The sequence below is a fragment of the Eriocheir sinensis genome, chromosome 2 (genome assembly GCF_024679095.1).
Source record: "Eriocheir sinensis breed Jianghai 21 chromosome 2, ASM2467909v1, whole genome shotgun sequence".
NCBI lineage: Eukaryota > Metazoa > Arthropoda > Malacostraca > Decapoda > Varunidae > Eriocheir > Eriocheir sinensis.
Genome location: NC_066510.1, coordinates 22983058 through 22999948, shown reverse-complemented (window position 1 = coordinate 22999948; position 16891 = coordinate 22983058). Strand labels below are relative to the sequence as shown.

At 46.0% G+C, this 16891-nt stretch overlaps 1 protein-coding gene across 8 annotated transcripts in view; it reads left to right on the top strand.

Annotated features, from left to right (window-relative positions):
- Nucleotides 1–16891, top strand: part of LOC127001478 (zinc finger protein rotund-like) — a 261691-nt gene that overhangs the window by 181115 nt on the left and 63685 nt on the right. For 5 of the 8 annotated variants that reach the window (XM_050866049.1, XM_050866058.1, XM_050866041.1 and 2 more), the window contains one exon: nucleotides 11695–11749. In XM_050866049.1, coding sequence (XP_050722006.1) covers nucleotides 11695–11749 — 55 coding nt within the window. Of the gene's footprint in view, nucleotides 1–11694; nucleotides 11750–13931; nucleotides 14191–16891 lie in introns of those variants that run through there. The other 3 variants (XM_050866096.1, XM_050866087.1, XM_050866077.1) reach the window with 1 other exon arrangement.

The following is a 16891-nucleotide window of genomic DNA, read 5'->3' as shown; positions in this document are numbered from 1 at the left end:
CTCTCTCTCTCTCTCTCTCTCTCTCTCTCTCTCTCTCTCTCTCTCTCTCTCTCTCTCTCTCTCTCTCTCTCTCTCTCTCTCTCTCTCTCTCTCTCTCTCTCTCTCTCTCTCTCTCGCTCTCGCTCTGGCTCTCGCTCTCTAATTTTACGACTCCTTACCCGGTATGAGTCAAAGTGTTTACAGAGCATAAACGTCATGTTAATACTGTACCACCCGGATTAGCAATGTAAGTGAAATCGACGTCTTTCACCACCACATAAGGCGGAAAAGTTATCGAGGACCCTCCTTTAGCTGAAATTAATCATCTCATTATTATATTATCATTTCGGAGCTCTTCCTTAACCAGCATCACCATTACCACCACCCCCACTACCATCCCCACTACCACCACCGCCACTCCCACGAGAAACACAGTCCTGTATCTGAAGGAGGGCTACCCAGTATCTTATCATCAGGCATCACACTTAACCCCTTCTTCCCACCCACACATACCTTCCCTCCCTCTCACTTTACTCACCTAACCGGCACTCGTACCCTACTCAATCCCACCGTTTAGAGACATTACTCACAGCCTCTTGTCATGTTACTCATTGGCTGGTATTCAGGGCAACATTTACATCTCCGCTCCCCCCCACTTCCAAAACTATGAGCAGTAATAAAAACTCTTCTTACTTCGACTGTACACCTGTCGGCAAAAAAAAGAAGGATAAGAGAGAGAGGCTACCGTGTGTGCTTTCGGAGAGGCAAGGTAGTAACTATTGATGCTTTATTGCAGGGACTGTTTTCCTTGTGTGTGTGTGTGTGTGTGTGTGTGTGTGTGTGTGTGTGTGTGTGTGTGTGTGTGTGTGTGTGTTGGTTTTGCGTTTGGTAATTTTACATGCAATAACATAGGATACATCCGTTCTTTTTTTCTACTCCCCCACCAAAACACAGTGCGGTATAGATATTCATTGGTCCCGCAACAGTATTACTCTCCGTGGTGGGGCACTCGTTTTGCACCTGCATCGACTCTCAATAAAACACGATATGTCATTTCAAGAACATTTTAAGTGCAGTATCGTGTGAGATATAGCACACTTATTCACCTTGATTACAGGTAGCAAGAACCTGGGGATGCCATTCATTTAAGAGTCGTTTTCACTTGGCGCTTCGACAGTGAGCAAACCATTTTTTCTTCGCCTTCATAAAAAAAGGCATTATTTCACCAAACTGTGACGCTGTCCTGAAAGGATAATGGACCCTTGTGGACTATCTAAACATTATCTGCCTTTATTCAAACAATTAGGTGGTCTGATGGGCGCCTCCGGGCCGGCGTGGGAGGGGGGAACGCTGTATCAGATTATAGTTTGACAAGCCGACTAATGATCTTCGGGTGAAAGCTCATCCCTCCCTCGCTCCCTCCCTAACTCACTCGTTCCCTGCCTCTCTCCCTTCCCTTTTCCTGCCTGCTTCAGCTTCGACGAAATACAAGCAAAGGTTTGCCGAGTTGTATTCAGTCCTGCTTCGTGTATCTGGCCGAGGGTTCTTGTCTTTTTTTTGTAATTAAGAGTACAATATTTATGCCTCCCTCTTGACAGCATGTAATTCTGTATTGTAATAGAGCATCCTGTGTCCTACATATAAATTTGGAATGCATTTTGAAAGTATGGCAGTAATTTTTTTCCCCCGGTGAGAACGTGGTAATAACGCAGTAAATGAATGTGACGAGATGGAACGGCAAATAAATTAAGGTATAACTTGCCTCGGACTGATGGCCGGCAGGGCGGGAACGGCGGCGGCAGCGACCTTCGGCTGAAGTGTCCGACGGGTTATTTTGCTTCCTCTATACTCAGTTCGTGCCAAATGTGCTTTTATCTTCTTTATTGCGATTAATTGCATATTGCAGGCCAGCACAAAAGTAGTGAAATCCTGCTCCCACGTTTACAGAAAATTGGTAGACTTAGTCCTTGTGTGCAGGCGGCATAGCTTCAACATCCACTGTCCTGAATCTGTTGCTTGGACCCTCCGCGGCCCTGACGGACGCCCCGTGGCCATCGGCGGCCCGTCTTGTGTTCACCAGTTTCCTGGAACAGTTACCGGAGCATGTTCTCCATTGTCGCTCTGCGTCACTCCTTCTCCTAAAACTGGTGCGCTTGCCTAATCAATTTCCTTCCTAGTACACAAGGTGCTTTGTGGCTGTAGGAAATTTTCGTGTTGTTAGATTTATAAAACTTTTAAAACACACACACACACACACACACACACACACACACACACACACACACACACACACACCAGCCATACTATACTCGTGCCGTGTCGTTCTGCAAGTCAGCGGTTGGGGCGTGAGCAGCAGAGCCTCACCCGCCCTCGCCACGCCCGCCGCCACCTTCCCCTTGACAATCAGCGGCCGAGGATAAAGGGACGCACCACCTGAGTCTCCCTCGCTAGCACACTAATGCCTACCTGATGATGCGGGGCTCCGGCACTCTGGCACTCTTATGAATTTGATTTTGGGGTTAACTAAAGGGTGGACTGCACTTTGCCTTTCTTCCTTTCTCCCTAATTCCCTCTTTCCTGTCTCTCTCCTTCACTCCCGGATACACATTGTGACGCAATTGTTTCGAGATTGAAATCGTAAGTTTTTACTAGTGTATTTTTTTTTTTTTTTTTTGCAGTCTTCGTACCAGCGTTTTTGTTGCCGTTTATGGTCTTTTTCTCCGACACACTAAAAGAAAAATCGAGATCCTATCCGAATGTGTGTGTATTGTATCTGTTTTTCTTCAAGGTTTTACATATTTTCTTATATTCTTCCTATATAACTAACGTATATTGAAAACTCTTGCGTTTTCTTCAAAGATATCTTATGTGTCGTATATGCGATCGTAAATAACCTTCTTACGTTCATCTGAGATTTTTAAGGTTGAATTTCTTATTATAGCTTTTAACAAATTGTTCACCATTTGGATATTTTCTTGAAAGTAATCCTCTTTCACACCACATTTACTACTAATTATCAAAATCTTCGCTTCTACTTTTTTACCATTCTTCTCCCTCCTGCAAGACATCATTACCCTAACCTGACTCCTCGATACTTGATATATTTTTAATCACACGGACGAAGACGTAAAAGAAGGCAACGAAGAAAAACAAGTACCCTGCAAGTGGCCTCTATTTATACCCTGTCGCCAAGGACGCCTCCACCTGCCTGAATAATTTTGAGATCTTTGTTGTGTTCTCATGGTCTTGGAAGAGTGCACACGGCGGCCTTTTTAATATTAAGACGCTGAGGCAACTTGAATATATGTTTGTGCGGCACACTAGAACCGTAGTTCACTTTTATTTATGTAAACACGTCACTGTTATCATATCTGGTATTGTAATGAGGTTTTCTTATCGGAATGTTCATGTGTACTATTGTAGCACAAAGGTATGATACTGTTGATGTCATGTGTCCAAGAGAAAGGCTACTGTTGATGACATAAGTAACTTATAAAGATTAGTATATACATTTGGAGATTGTCTTTGGTAACTGGTTGAATGACTTGCTTGAACAACTATTTGCGATGATGCGGTAGATTCGTAAAGTGTAATTTTTTCCTTATGCTGCTTTCAAAGGGCAAATGTTCGATTAGTAGTCACAAAGCTAATGTGCCTTTGTCGACAGGTGAAAGGGTGATACGGACTTTGAGTAACATGGATGAAGAAAACAAACCAGACTCTCTTAAAATAGAAACGTTAGCAAAGTGCCTCTGTTTTTCAAGTAGAGCTGTAGTCCAATAATCCCTTTTAGTGTAGCTCCTTTCATGAACTCAAAATAATGGCAAGGAGGGGGCGTGAAGGCGTGTACCGGCAGCTTTGTTACCGGAAAGGAAAGGAAAAGGGAAGGAGAGAAGGGTGAAGGGAAGAATGGGTGAGGGAAAGGAAATGGGGAAGCCACGCCTTCATGTACACCCGCTCGGCCCCTCCGTCTTGAGCAGAAGTGGCTGTTGCTTCAAAGGACACGAAAAAAAAAAATGTGAAATTTATGAAACAAAAATGTTGTGGGTGTTGATAGATCAGGAGCCATTAAAAATATAAATATATAAAGTTTATGCTCAAACGAAGATTAACATCCATGCGCTGTAACACATAGTTTATTTACAAGATACATTAAATTGGACTTATTTATATATAACAGACACGTAAGCAAGAAAATCAACCTCAGTCACAGGCGAAGAAGGGAACATTCTTGGCACAGCTGCTCAGAGTATCGACTAATTTCTTTCCGAGGATTTGTCGTGAGGCACAAAGCTGGGCCAATCCTCTCTATGTGGCCACCCTACACGGCCGCCATTCACGGCCACACTTCCCCTTGACACACCGTCTCCGGTCGTCTCCTCTCCCCGCTACCCCACTCACTCTCACAAAAGGCCCTCAACTCAGTAAAGCGACCCCTCTCTCTCCTTTTTTTGCTCTCTCTCTCTCTCTCTCTCTCTCTCTCTCTCTCTCTCTCTCTCTCTCTCTCTCTCTCTCTCTCTCTCTCTCTCTCTCTCTCTCTCTCTCTCTCTCTCTCTCTCTCTCTCTCTCTCTCTCTCTCTCTCTCTCTCTCTCTCTCTCTCTCTCTCTCTCTCTCTCTCTCTCTCTCTCTCTCTCTCTCTCTCTCTCTCTCTCCTTTTTTTAGATATACCCAGTTTCCATATCACACCCTTCCTTCCACCCACCAGCCACCTTTCTCCTTTCGCCGAACTCACTCTCCTCTTTCTTCACTACTTTTCCGAGCCTCTCACTCCATTCAGCTCTCGAGGACATAAAGGGAACGTGTCCGTGATGCAAACGAAGGTGCTGAGTTTCAAAGGGTAACATTTAGTACACTCCTTCCTTTCCCACCTTCCCTACTCTTGTGTGTAGGCATGGGAGAAGCAAAGTTTTCAAGGACCTCATCCCCCTCCATTTTATTTCAGCTCTTTGGTAGAAATAGATATATAAAAGTTTGCATGATTAGGAAAAGTGGTCAGGTCGTCTGTTTAAAAGTGAAATTCAAGTCATGTGGGAACAGGAAGCCACTGCCGTGAGTCCTCCGTAATCTAAATCCGAGTTTTCTCGTTTTTTTCTTCAAATTATTGTACTTTAACTTCGGGGGAAGGAAGACGATCAAGCAGGCGGAGATGTGGTTTTCGTTTTTACTCATATTTCAAAAAATCTTTCTTTTTATTGTCTTCCTGTGGATTTTATTTGTACAAATATCACGTGGTTGTTCCTTTTAGAGGCGTTCTATTAGGGTGTAAGTGGCATTGTGAAGATACCGTATCTTAAAGACTAACCTTCCTGTATTGTTCTCTCTCTCTCTCTCTCTCTCTCTCTCTCTCTCTCTCTCTCTCTCTCTCTCTCTCTCTCTCTCTCTCTCTCTCTCTCTCTCTCTCTCTCTCTCTCTCTCTCTCTCTCTCTCTCTCTCTCTCTCTCTCTCTCTCTCTCTCTCTCTCTCTCCACTCCAGTGATTTAATCTTGGACACTTGATAGTTTAAGAATAGAGGCAGCCATCTGTAAATTCGTTTTTCTTATTTGCATCACGCAAACGAGAACCAAACAGTCATTATAGTGTTTGGAGGAAGTTTCTACGTTCAATTATTTTCTTAATTTATTCGCACGTGTTCCTGCCTACTGGAGCCTCTATTCTAATCGAGTTTAGGTAAGAGGTAATTTATGAAGCCTTTATAAGTGTTGTTTACAGGTTAATTAGTATTTTCTTCCTTATAAATAGCGTATGAAGTCAGTGAGAGAGAAAAAGAGAGAGAATCGAACGTAGTCAGACACAGACAAGCAAAACAAAAGCAAAAAAAATGGAGAAGAACAGGAATAGAATCAAGGAATGAGATGCTCGACCTAGAATGCTAGAAGTAGATGTTAAGGTCATGAGTATTTTCTTTTTTCAGTTTACCTCAACAAATGAATTAAAGTTTATTTGTGTTATCTACGTACACGCTCGAATATCTAAATAAAAACATGAAGTAAAAGCCCGAGTGTATTTACGCATTAAAAGCCGATCAAAGAACACGAACATTTAATTACACGGTAGAGTCGCCGGCAAGGGACCAGGTGGAGCCGAAAGAGAAATTCCAATAAAAGTTGTGTGAAGGGGAAGAGGAAAGGAGGAAGAAAGAAACAGAAGAAAAAAACGGTGAAAATGGTGAAAAGCTGCCTTCGTGTCTCCGGGAAATTCATTGTCACCACCTTTATTGTCATCCAGAGAGGTTTCATTTATCTGTGATTCACCGGCAGTCTTTCGACTCGCCTCCTCCCTTCTTTTACACGCACCCTCCCTTCCTTCCTTCCTCCCTCTCACTCTTCCTCCATCCCTACCTCACCCTCTCACCTCTCCACCCCCTACCACCTCTCCCCACCCAAGACGAACAAAGGAACAAGGTGTTAGTGATCTTTATTATACTCAAAGAAGTAGAACGAGTTTCCTCTTATCTGCTTAATATCATTCTGTGCCTCTTAAACGAAGCACGAGAATAAAACAAGTAAATGAAATGAGGGACTACCAGGTAATATTTTCCGGGAATAATAACAATGAAGCCGGAATTGCCTCTATCTTTTATTCTTATATAGATTCTCTTGGCAGTGTTGCAGTTTCTTGTCTTTCCTTACCTTGCTCGTTGTGAAAAGAATGGAAGAAACGAGCAAAAAGCATAAAAGTTGTAATTCATTGTTTATACTGTCGACCTAAGAGCAAAAACTCGAATCTTAAAGCAAAAGAAAAGTGTACTTGAGTCCGTGGACACGCGAGGAGCAGGTGTGTGAGGCAGGTGTGTCGGGCGCGAGTCAGTGGTGGCCTGGAGCACCTCGCCGGCCAGTCCCGCCAACACCTGGCCCCAGATACTGACGAGGAGAATACTGCCGGGCCACGGGCTTACCTGAAGGGGAAACCACTGAGAGAGAGAGAGAGAGAGAGAGAGAATATAGCCCTCTTTACTGTACTAATGATAATTTTAGTGATTCTGGAAGAGTAATTGGTATTCTCATCTGTCACTTGGCCTCCACCTAGTAGTTAACGTGATGGTAATGACAAGTCTCGGGGAGGACGTTATATACCCGAGCTAGTTTGCCCCACGTCACCCGTTTGCGAGGACCCGGCCACCCCGCGAGCCGTGAAGTGATGGATCGGTGCCACGGACTCCTGAAACGTGTTGTGGCATTTAGTAGCGGCCATCAGTACACTCATGAATGTCTTAAATCATGTGTCTTTTATTCAATTTTAGAATCGTAGTTTTTTTTCCGTCTGTTAATGCCATGCGTGATTTTTGTTGTAGTTTCGTATTGCAGGCGTTGATAATCACTTCTTCCAAATTACCCACAGGAATCGTACTAATTACCATCATCATAATCGGAGTCGTAAACTTAATCATTAACATTATCATTGTCATCACCCTCAACATCACCACCGCCACCCTCATTATAATCGTCATTTTCATCATCTGTTCGTAGCGTCAAGGTCACACCAAGTTTCCGAGACAATTTCCCACTTACGAATTACTTTTCAAGGACGGCCGGAATGCCTCTTTTTTTTTTTTTCTAATAAATTTTCCACCCACTTCGCCCCGTCTTCCTCCTGGTCTGAGCGGATGGGGGCGGAACATTCTAGTGTGAGCTACCTACCACCCTCGCCCCGCAAGCCTCGTAACAGCCCGGCGTCATAAAGTCCCGCGAGCTGAATCAGGAGATAACGATTAGCGACAGTCGGACTCTGGGCTTCAGTCACTCTGTTCACACCTGCGGGAGAGCACGTGTCTGGCTGGGGTTCTGCCGTGTATAATTTGCCGGCTCCGAGTCATGATTTATTGTTCCGGGATGGTCGTAGCGGACCGCTGAATTATCGCTACAAGCATCCCATCCCATCCTGCCGGAGGCTGCGGGGCGCCTCCAGCCTGTGTGCCTTGCATGCATAGTTTTGCCGCCCTTGAATGCTGTGGTCTTTATTTTCCTTTAATTTTGCTTCTTACTAGAAATCAGTGCTTCCGTAATGATTTTAACCTGGGTACTTGCGTTTCGTCCTTCTGCTCTGGATAAGGAGATTCATATTCACTTGGAGTCCGGAGCCTCTGTCCTGATAACCTGTTCTGCTCTGAGCGGCAACAGGATCCTTGTATAAAAACGAGCACAGCCACCCACCACCCTGCCCTGCCTTTAGTAGCCCCACCTTTGGTAGACGTAAACAAAGATCAGCTGATCGTGACCACTATGTTCCCCGTGAGGCCGCCAGAGGGAGCTTCTGTAACCAAGTCCTTGCGTCGCCCTTGAGATTTGAACCAGAAATGCCACACACGCACAGACTTCGAAGTGAGTGCTTAACTTGCTACTCTGACCTTTTCGTGGCTCCTGTGAAATAATGGGCCTTGTTACACCAAACCTGCTCTACTTACTCCGCCCTCCCTCGCTTCCCAGCCGCAGCCCACAGACCAGCGCCGGACCACACTGCTCCAGGACCTGCTGGAGGTGACGCGGCCGGTGTTCTAAGGTTTCCTTGGAAATGTCACTCTGTAAAGGAAGTGTAACCATTGATAATCTTCCCCTTGGCCGGGTTGTTCTGGGAATGTGTTATAATTTGTTAATTCCAGGGAACCTCTATAGTATTTTTCATTTAAATCAATTACGCACCCTTCTTTGTGCTTATCCAATGAACGATGGATTTTAAGACGTACCATCGATATAGTCTTCGAAACATGCAAAATGCCAAGTGCCCTAAAGTATTTTACATCATTTCCCGACGCTTAATTGCTACTAACCTTAAAATGTTGAAAGAGATAACAATCTAGTTTGAATCCAGTTTTGGGGAAGTTTAGCATCCCTCTCAGGCGCGCTAGAGGCCGGCCGACTCTACTCCAGAGATAACCCGTTTGTGGGATGGCGCGTTCCCCCTTCCCTCGCCACAACACACCTGCCAACACTCGTCGGGTAGATGCTGGGGCTCCAGGTGCATAAAGCCTATTGTTGCGGTGAGATGATGGGTTGTGATCGGTGGGTGCAGACGAGGAACCTGGAGTCAAATGTTAGTAATGAAGAGTTTCTTACTCAATCCCCATGGTAAAATTTTCCCTGTATAATATGGCACACAGGGGCACGCCTATATAAAGTAAACTAGGTGAAGCCTTCAAAGAGTGAATGCAACTTTCATCGACCGTAAGAAGTGGTGAAACATTGTCCAATTAGGGGAATCAAGAGAGGGACCGTATACCATCAAGGGAACCTCCGGGTGGATGGCGAGGGCGAGGTGAGGCGAAGCGTCAGCACCTTCAACTCGGCGCCCGTGGAGGCTCGCCTGCCACCCGGTTTCTTCCGTCTCCCCGCGCCGCAGCCTTCAGCAGGTCCGGTCACTTGCTCCACATACCCGCACCGCCGCCAGACTCCCTCCCACACTCTCACTCGCCAACACCTCGGCCCATACACTCTTTGAGTGAACACACACACACAGACACACACACACACACACACACACACACACACACACACACACACACACACACACTTTAAAGTATTACTTCTTACATATTTAGTTTCCTAATGTTAAATTGTTTTCTCGTTATCTGTATTTAAGTCAAAGGAAGTAGTGTTAAGGAAACGAGAAAGACATGGAGACGCCTGTAACCGCTTATGCCAGAGGTTATTCGTCTTTACTCAGACTAAGCAAAAGTGTTTTTTTTCTTCTCAGAGCAGCGTGTTTATTTATAAGAGAGGATCACATGGAGGCAGGCAAGATCACACTGTTTACTGTTGTGGGTTCTCTTGATCCGTCTCGGAGGGTGGCACATATCTGGGCCTGAGTGTCCTCGAGGGTTCTCCTTAACTGGTCATTTTACGGTCGGCAAAATGTCAATAAGAGCGACAAAAACTATCAGGAACCACACCCGGACCCGCCCACGGTCTCGGGGGCTCTGAACGAGGGATTTTATTTATATAGCTGTTCCTGAAGTGTTGGTCTCAGGTGTTTTGTTGCTCGGAAAGTTTTTAGTTTTTGCCCCTCAACAAGCCGCGTCTGGTCAGGTGAATTACCGCCGCCAGACTCATGCTTTTACTCGGGGCTATCAGAATCATCCGATTCTGCTTTTTCATCCCTGTGAAAGGGAGATTTACGGTGAGAAAGTTTTCTGGACAAGAGCCGTAAGTGCGTGAACATACCAGGAAGCACGTTACGCACTCCGCTGCTGCCCAGGGCCACGCCCGAGTTGCTTGCGCCACGAGATTGGGAATATGACTCAATTATTTTTCACCATCCGCTGGTCCTGGCGGAATGTGCTTTATGCCCGTAAGAATATCGTTGGATACTATGCCTTATGGATCATAATCGCGCCCCCTGCCCATGGCGGTACCCCGATCAGAAGGTGGTGAGCAAGGTGGTGGCAGCATTGTTTACCCTGCTTGCCGCGCTCGCGGCCCCGCCATTATAAACTCGGCCCGACCAAGCAGCCGACCACACCCTACCTGACCCTCTTATCTCACCTTGATATTTGCACTGTGATGCTCAGAGTGGCTGTGAGGGAGAGGGGAGTGCGGGGGAGGCATAACGGGTGTCCTCCCTCTCCCTCACTCCTTCCTCCCTCTCCCTCACTCCTTCCTCCAGTCTCCTTCACTCCTTCCTCCGTCTCCTTCACTCCTTCCTCTCTCTCCCTCCCTCCTTCATGCATGTGGTCCCCCGTTTCTTCCTTTCCACACTCCCTTCTCCTTCCATCCGTGTGTACTTTTCCTACTGTAATAACGCTGCTTCTGGCAACCTCTATACTATGCCAGGGCACGATCATGCAGGAGTGGTATAACTGATATCCTGCACAAAATATAGGATCAAGATGATCTCTTTCCCATGACTGTCTATCGAATCCTATTTCATATTGAACCCTAAAAGAAAAATCTTCCACTCCGAGAGACAATAAACGCCAGTTAATCCTCATCAAAGTGGATTCCAAATCTGTAATCGGATCCCTCGCCGAGAACAAACGAAATCGATGCGCATTCGCTTAGGCTTCGAAGGTTCTCTCATGCGTCTTCCTCATCCTTTCGTTATCAATAGACCGGCGTTTGAGGAAAGGTGGGCACGTCCTCTCTTGTACAAGTCCGGTGACAGAAGAAGAAGGGAAAGGAAAAGAGACAGGAGACGTGGTACATGACTGGCAGGCGGAATGGAAGGGGTAGGAAGAGGAAAAGAAGGAAAAGGAGGAAGTGTTGGAAGAAAGAGAAAAAAAGGGAAATGAAAAGGGTGAAAAAAGAAGGGCAAGAGAAGAGGTGGTCACTGAGGTAGAACATCCACCACCACCTTCACCCTCCACTACCACCTTCACCCTCCACCACCACCACCACCACATCGCCGTCTACTGTTCAGTGTCCACGGCTGAGAGGACTGAAACAAACCTTTAGTCGCCCTTCCGCCTTCATCCACTTCCCGCCACCGTAGCATTTCCATCTACATTCCACTAACCCTCGCCTGCTACATACCACATTCACGACTAGCCCTACACAGCCTTATCTGCTTCTGCTTCTTCTCCTCTGCTGGCTTGCTCCCTTCCGTCCTTGTCAGGGGCTCTAATACCTGTTCCGATGAATCCCCAAACTTATATTTTACGCAACCATCTCGTTTCCAGAAATCCCCGCAACAGAACCCTCGCCAGGTTGCGAAAGGCTTAGGATAGAGGTATTTTGTGCTTATGTTTATGTACATTGGCTAATCTTTTCTCTCTTTCTTTCCAGAGCAAAATGAATGCCACACCTGACCAACATAACTCATCCTCACCCATGCATAAAGGTAAGTTGCGAGTCTCCTGTTGACTGCCCGCTCTGAAGGTGACCAGGTGAATATATGTATACCTTCCCTTTGGTTCCGTTGGTTTCCTCGAGTGGCGTTTGTCAGGAGCCCACCGCCCGGAGCAGCCACTTGAGTGAAGCAGAATCGGGTAAGAAAATACAGATTAGAATCGTAAGGAACGCCGATACGTAAGCTTTTTTTGAGAGCGGATAGATGGCGGTGTATCAGGTGACAGCTTGTGTGTGTGTGTGTGTGTGTGTGTGTGTGTGATTTATCTTTGGAGTACACTACCATCCAAAACTTTTTTTCACAGTTATTGAGATGCAAATAGACAGAAAAACAAAAAAAAACAGACATGAACACAGACAGACAAAAAGCCAGACGAACAGAGACAGAAAAACGTGATAATTTAAACATCCAGACAGACAGACAGACACACAGACAGACAAACAGGATCTCTGGCAGACAAGCGTCAGGTATACAAAAAAAAAATCACTGCACAAAACTCGGTGATGCTTCCGGTTCTCATTTTGCATAATAGTCATCAAATACTACGACGAAAGCAAAAAAGAAGTAACAGGAAACATGTATAATAGTTTTCTCGCACACCTCAAAGCATCCGCGATATGAGAGAAACAGACAGACCGAAACAGACAGACAGACAGGCAGGCAGACACATGGGGGGCCGGAGGGAGGGTGAAGAGTTAACGTGGGACTGGGGGAGTGCGAGGAAGGGAAGGGTCTCAACACGTGGGCCTCTCCAGTAGTCACCAGTGGGAGGCATTGAGACCTGCCTCCCTTTGTCGGCCCCGTCCCCTCACACCTGACCCTGGGGACTCACCAAGGCACCGATTTCCCCCCCCCCCTTCTCTCTCTCTCTCTCTCTCTCTCTCTCTCTCTCTCTCTCTCTCTCTCTCTCTCTCTCTCTCTCTCTCTCTCATTAATATAAAAAGGTATATAAGTGGGTCAGTTTGATAATGTAAAATAAGCGAAAAGCGAAAACACATGACGAGTGAGCGCGTTAGAGCGAGTCACCCCACAGGATCAAGAGGATCGCGCTGTCGGGCGTAGGAAGATAATATTTTTTTCTCATACTTATCATTCCCGTGTGTTTTCCGATCCTAAAATATGTAAAAAAAAAGGGGGGGGGGGACGAAAGCGTAGCATCACATAAATTTGATATATCAGAGCGAGACGTAAAGAAAATAAAAGGAGGCAGGTAAGGAAAGTAAAAGGAGGAAAAATAAAAGTGGTTAAAATGAGCAAACAAAAAATAGTTAAAAATTTCCTCTAATCACACTGTTTCTCCGTGTTGAGGTAAATCACACAAGCCGAGGAGAGTGACGTGAGGCTGCTCATGCTCGTACTAGACCGCACCTCAACATGTAGCCCTGGTCTTTCTCCGGTCATATTTTTTCTCCACTTTTTTTTATAGCTTCCTTCCTTCTAGTTTTTGTCTCCTCTTATTTGCTGCTCGATTTGGTAGTCTTCCCAGCCCTGGTTCGAGATTTACCCATCCCACGCTTCCTAAATGGATGGTGTGTGTGTTTTTTATGCGTAGTTTGTTTGGGTGTCTGAAGGTTGTGTGATCGTGGGTGGAGGCTGGGCCGTGGGTCAAGAGGTGCAGGCGTGTGCAGGAGTAAAGGGTTGGTGTGTGTGTGTGTGTGTGTGTGTGTGTGTGTGTGTGTGTGTGTGTTACCTAAGCAAGCAAGTTTTTTTTTTTCATTTTTTTCCGTGAACTATTTATAAACGATTCAGTTCCAAATTAGGCGACTTGTTTGAATGTGTACTGCAAATAATTTCCTTAAGTATTTTTCTAACCTTTTCTTGTTCGGACTTGTACTTTGATGCGTTATTTGCGTCTTGCGTTACCACCGTGTGACTCAAGGAAGATGAGGAGCAACTTATCTTGGCGGAGAAAAGTATGAGATTTAACATCGGTGGCCTTCACTCAATCTGCCACTTCCGTTATGCATTAGTCGTCTGGGTGCTCGTGTGTGTGTGTGTGTGTGTGTGTGTGTGTGTGTGTGTCCCTGGGTGGGGATTGGTCACCATCAGGCCAAGTTGTGCCGAGCAGGGCTGGTCTGGGCGGAGGCCGGGAAGCGGGTAGGAGGGAGGGATGGGAGGAAAACGGATGGGGAAGGGACGGGGGGGTGAGAGGCAGGCGGGGCTGTCGACCAACCCCACACTCACTACCTGGCTACGGGTCGAGCCGTACGCACGCTGGTTTTTGCTGTGCCCGGTGTGGCAGTTCCCCTAGTGAGCAAGTCCCACCTTTCGCACCGCCCTGCTTGTGCTTTCTGCTGAACCCGACGTCATGGTGACTTCCTGTGAGTTGGATCTTCAGCCACAGCAGCAGCGACACCACCACGACTACAGTTCCTCCACAGAAGCCGCCGCCAAGGAACACGCCGTCCTGGGCATGATGATTCTGCCGGAGTGTGAGTGTTAAGCGTACCTTCGTCAGTAGTGTGGTGGAATGGAGGGGTGTGTTGTCATCACTTCGCAGCACCAGATACTGCGCACTTCGGGACTCGGAAGCCGCTTGATACAGTTTTAAGACATGCGCCTCGGGGAGTTATCACACCCACAGCACGACTCTGCTTGGGATGTTACATCTTGCCTTTATACGCCTCAGTCGATTGCTTGCTTTGCCGTCACTGCCGCCTCTTCGTCTCGTTTTGTGAGTTCAGTGCGTATATGACTCCTCAGTCCTACACGAGGCAAAAACATTTTTGGTGCAAAACATGATGTTGCAATGATCTTGGCTGTCACCTTGACAGTCAGAAAAAAAGGATAAGTGGTTAAAGGTGAAAGAGCCACGGCGTTCCGTAACCTTGCCCGACAAGGATTCGCCTAAATATTGGATAACTTCAGGTGGTGACTTCAACGCCTTGTGTTTTGTGCGTCTGCGTGCGAGCGGCGCTCACAGGAGGAGTGTTCTTGGTGGCGAGGTGACGATACAAAAGACGCTTATGACAGCCCTGTTTATGTAGGTAACGAGACAACATAAAATCTAACCCTTTTTATTAGCACATAGTGCTCGTTTGTCGTAAGCGTGTAAGAAACCAGTGTTGACTTTTGGTCCGTGTGAAGTATATGCAAAACTAAGATAAATTCACGTGGGTTTATTTCCGCGGGGGTGTTAACTGGTGGATGTGATGCGTGAGTGAAGCCGTGAGGAGTGTGCTTGCATGGGTGGTAATGGGAGTGATGGTGGTGACGTACACTTTCCGTCATTCATGATAGTAGGGTCCGTAGACATAAAGTAAACTATATGATGAACGAGCGGAACACACAAATATTCCGAAGTATTTGCGAAGAACCCTTAAGGGCGTGGAAAGGGGAAATGTTGGGGCGTTCTGTGTCTTCTTCGAGATTAATGAGGCTAAAGCGAGTTACAGGACAATTTGATGATGATACGTTTTTTTCCGCGTTGTATTACCTTGCTCATGTGATAGTGATATCGGTGCGTAGCTTAGGAGTCCGGAGGCTTACAGGCGCCGCGCAGGAGGAGAGGTGACGTTTTATGAGATAATGTAATATTACAAAAAAGAATCGGAGCGTCTCTGTATTTGATTGCTTTATGCCAAAAATTTCCTCCATTCCGTAGTATTGTATCCACTCTATTAGGCAGATTAACTATAACAGCTGTTAATTTGCATCTTCCTCTTCCTCCGTTTATTACAACCACACCGCAACGAGTCCTCTTGTGGAGCACAGAGCTGGAATGATAAGCCTCTAATATGTAACGCTTGCGCAGACCTCCACCTCAAAGTATGGCGTATTTCCTGCCCAAAGTTAAGCCCCAAGAAAATGTTTAGTTGAGACCGTGTAAGGCATCACTAGAAATATATATATATATATATATATATATATATATATATATATATATATATATATATATATATATATATATATATATATATATATATATATATATATATATATATATATTGTTTTTTGTTTGTTTGTTTGTTTGCCTTTTCCCTCCGAATCTTCCTCAATGCTGCTTGCCGCATCAGTCCAGCCAGCCCCCGCTGCCGTGGACTCGGCATGTGTACAGAGCTGTGTGATGCACGTGGCTGTGCTTATGCTGGCCTGCCCCAGGGCGTGACTGAGTCAAGGCTAACAGGAATACTAAAGTCTGGCAAAGAAAATTAAGTCTAGTAGAGCGTGAAAATATCGTGCTAAGATTATATGTATATTTTTGTGAATGTCTGTTTATTGGCCATGTTAACAGTGAGTGTGCAGAACCCAGAAAGCTACAAAGGGGAACACAAGACATCTAACAAACGAAGAATCAAGGAAACTTGTTTTTACTTCTACCGGATATTGTTAAAGGATGTGTTCAGCTTCCAATTGTTTCTTTTTATAACGTAATACTAAAGGTAATATTTAGTGCATTCCCAGTCTGTGGTGAACATTGTCCTTTATTTAATCCTGAAAAAAGATGTTTGTCATAATATTCCCATTTTCGTATCTATGTTGCTATATTACCATCAGATATTTCAGCCGAAAAATATAAGGCCAAACCTAAGGCGGCCCAAGTTCCTTACGCCGACCTTCTCGCGTCACGTAGAGCCCAACAGCAGTCACAGCCAAGAGTCCCCTCAGGCTGCTGCTGCTTGTCCAAGAGTTCCCCCAAAGAGCCCTACACCCGCTCTGCCATCACAGCCGAAAACGAAGATTATATTTAAACTTGACTTTGCTTCAATTTGTCCCTCCAACATTTAGGTGAAGTGAAGCAAGAAATTCGAACATTCACACTCATTCTCTATATTATAGTTCATTCTCCTTCGCTCCCTGAAGGATCTCAAGGGTGCATTAGTCATGGGGGGGACGCTGGTGCCCCTCTCTTATCCGCCTCTCCCCCGCCCTGCTCCCAGACTCTCGAAGCGAAGGACACACTCAGGTATAACCCCGGAAGCCTCGAGGTGAGGGTGCCAGACGAGGCGCTGTACTTGGAGTCGAATCTGGACAAAAACTTCCCAGGACTCTGATCACCTCTGTGTCTACAACGGCGTCAAACATTTGCGGCCTTGATTGCTGCTCTGGCTTTCCTGTCTCGCTAGGAAACCCGTGCCCCTGCCCCCTCCCCTTATCGTCCAGGAGGCCCTTTCGTGGTAGAAATGAGGAATT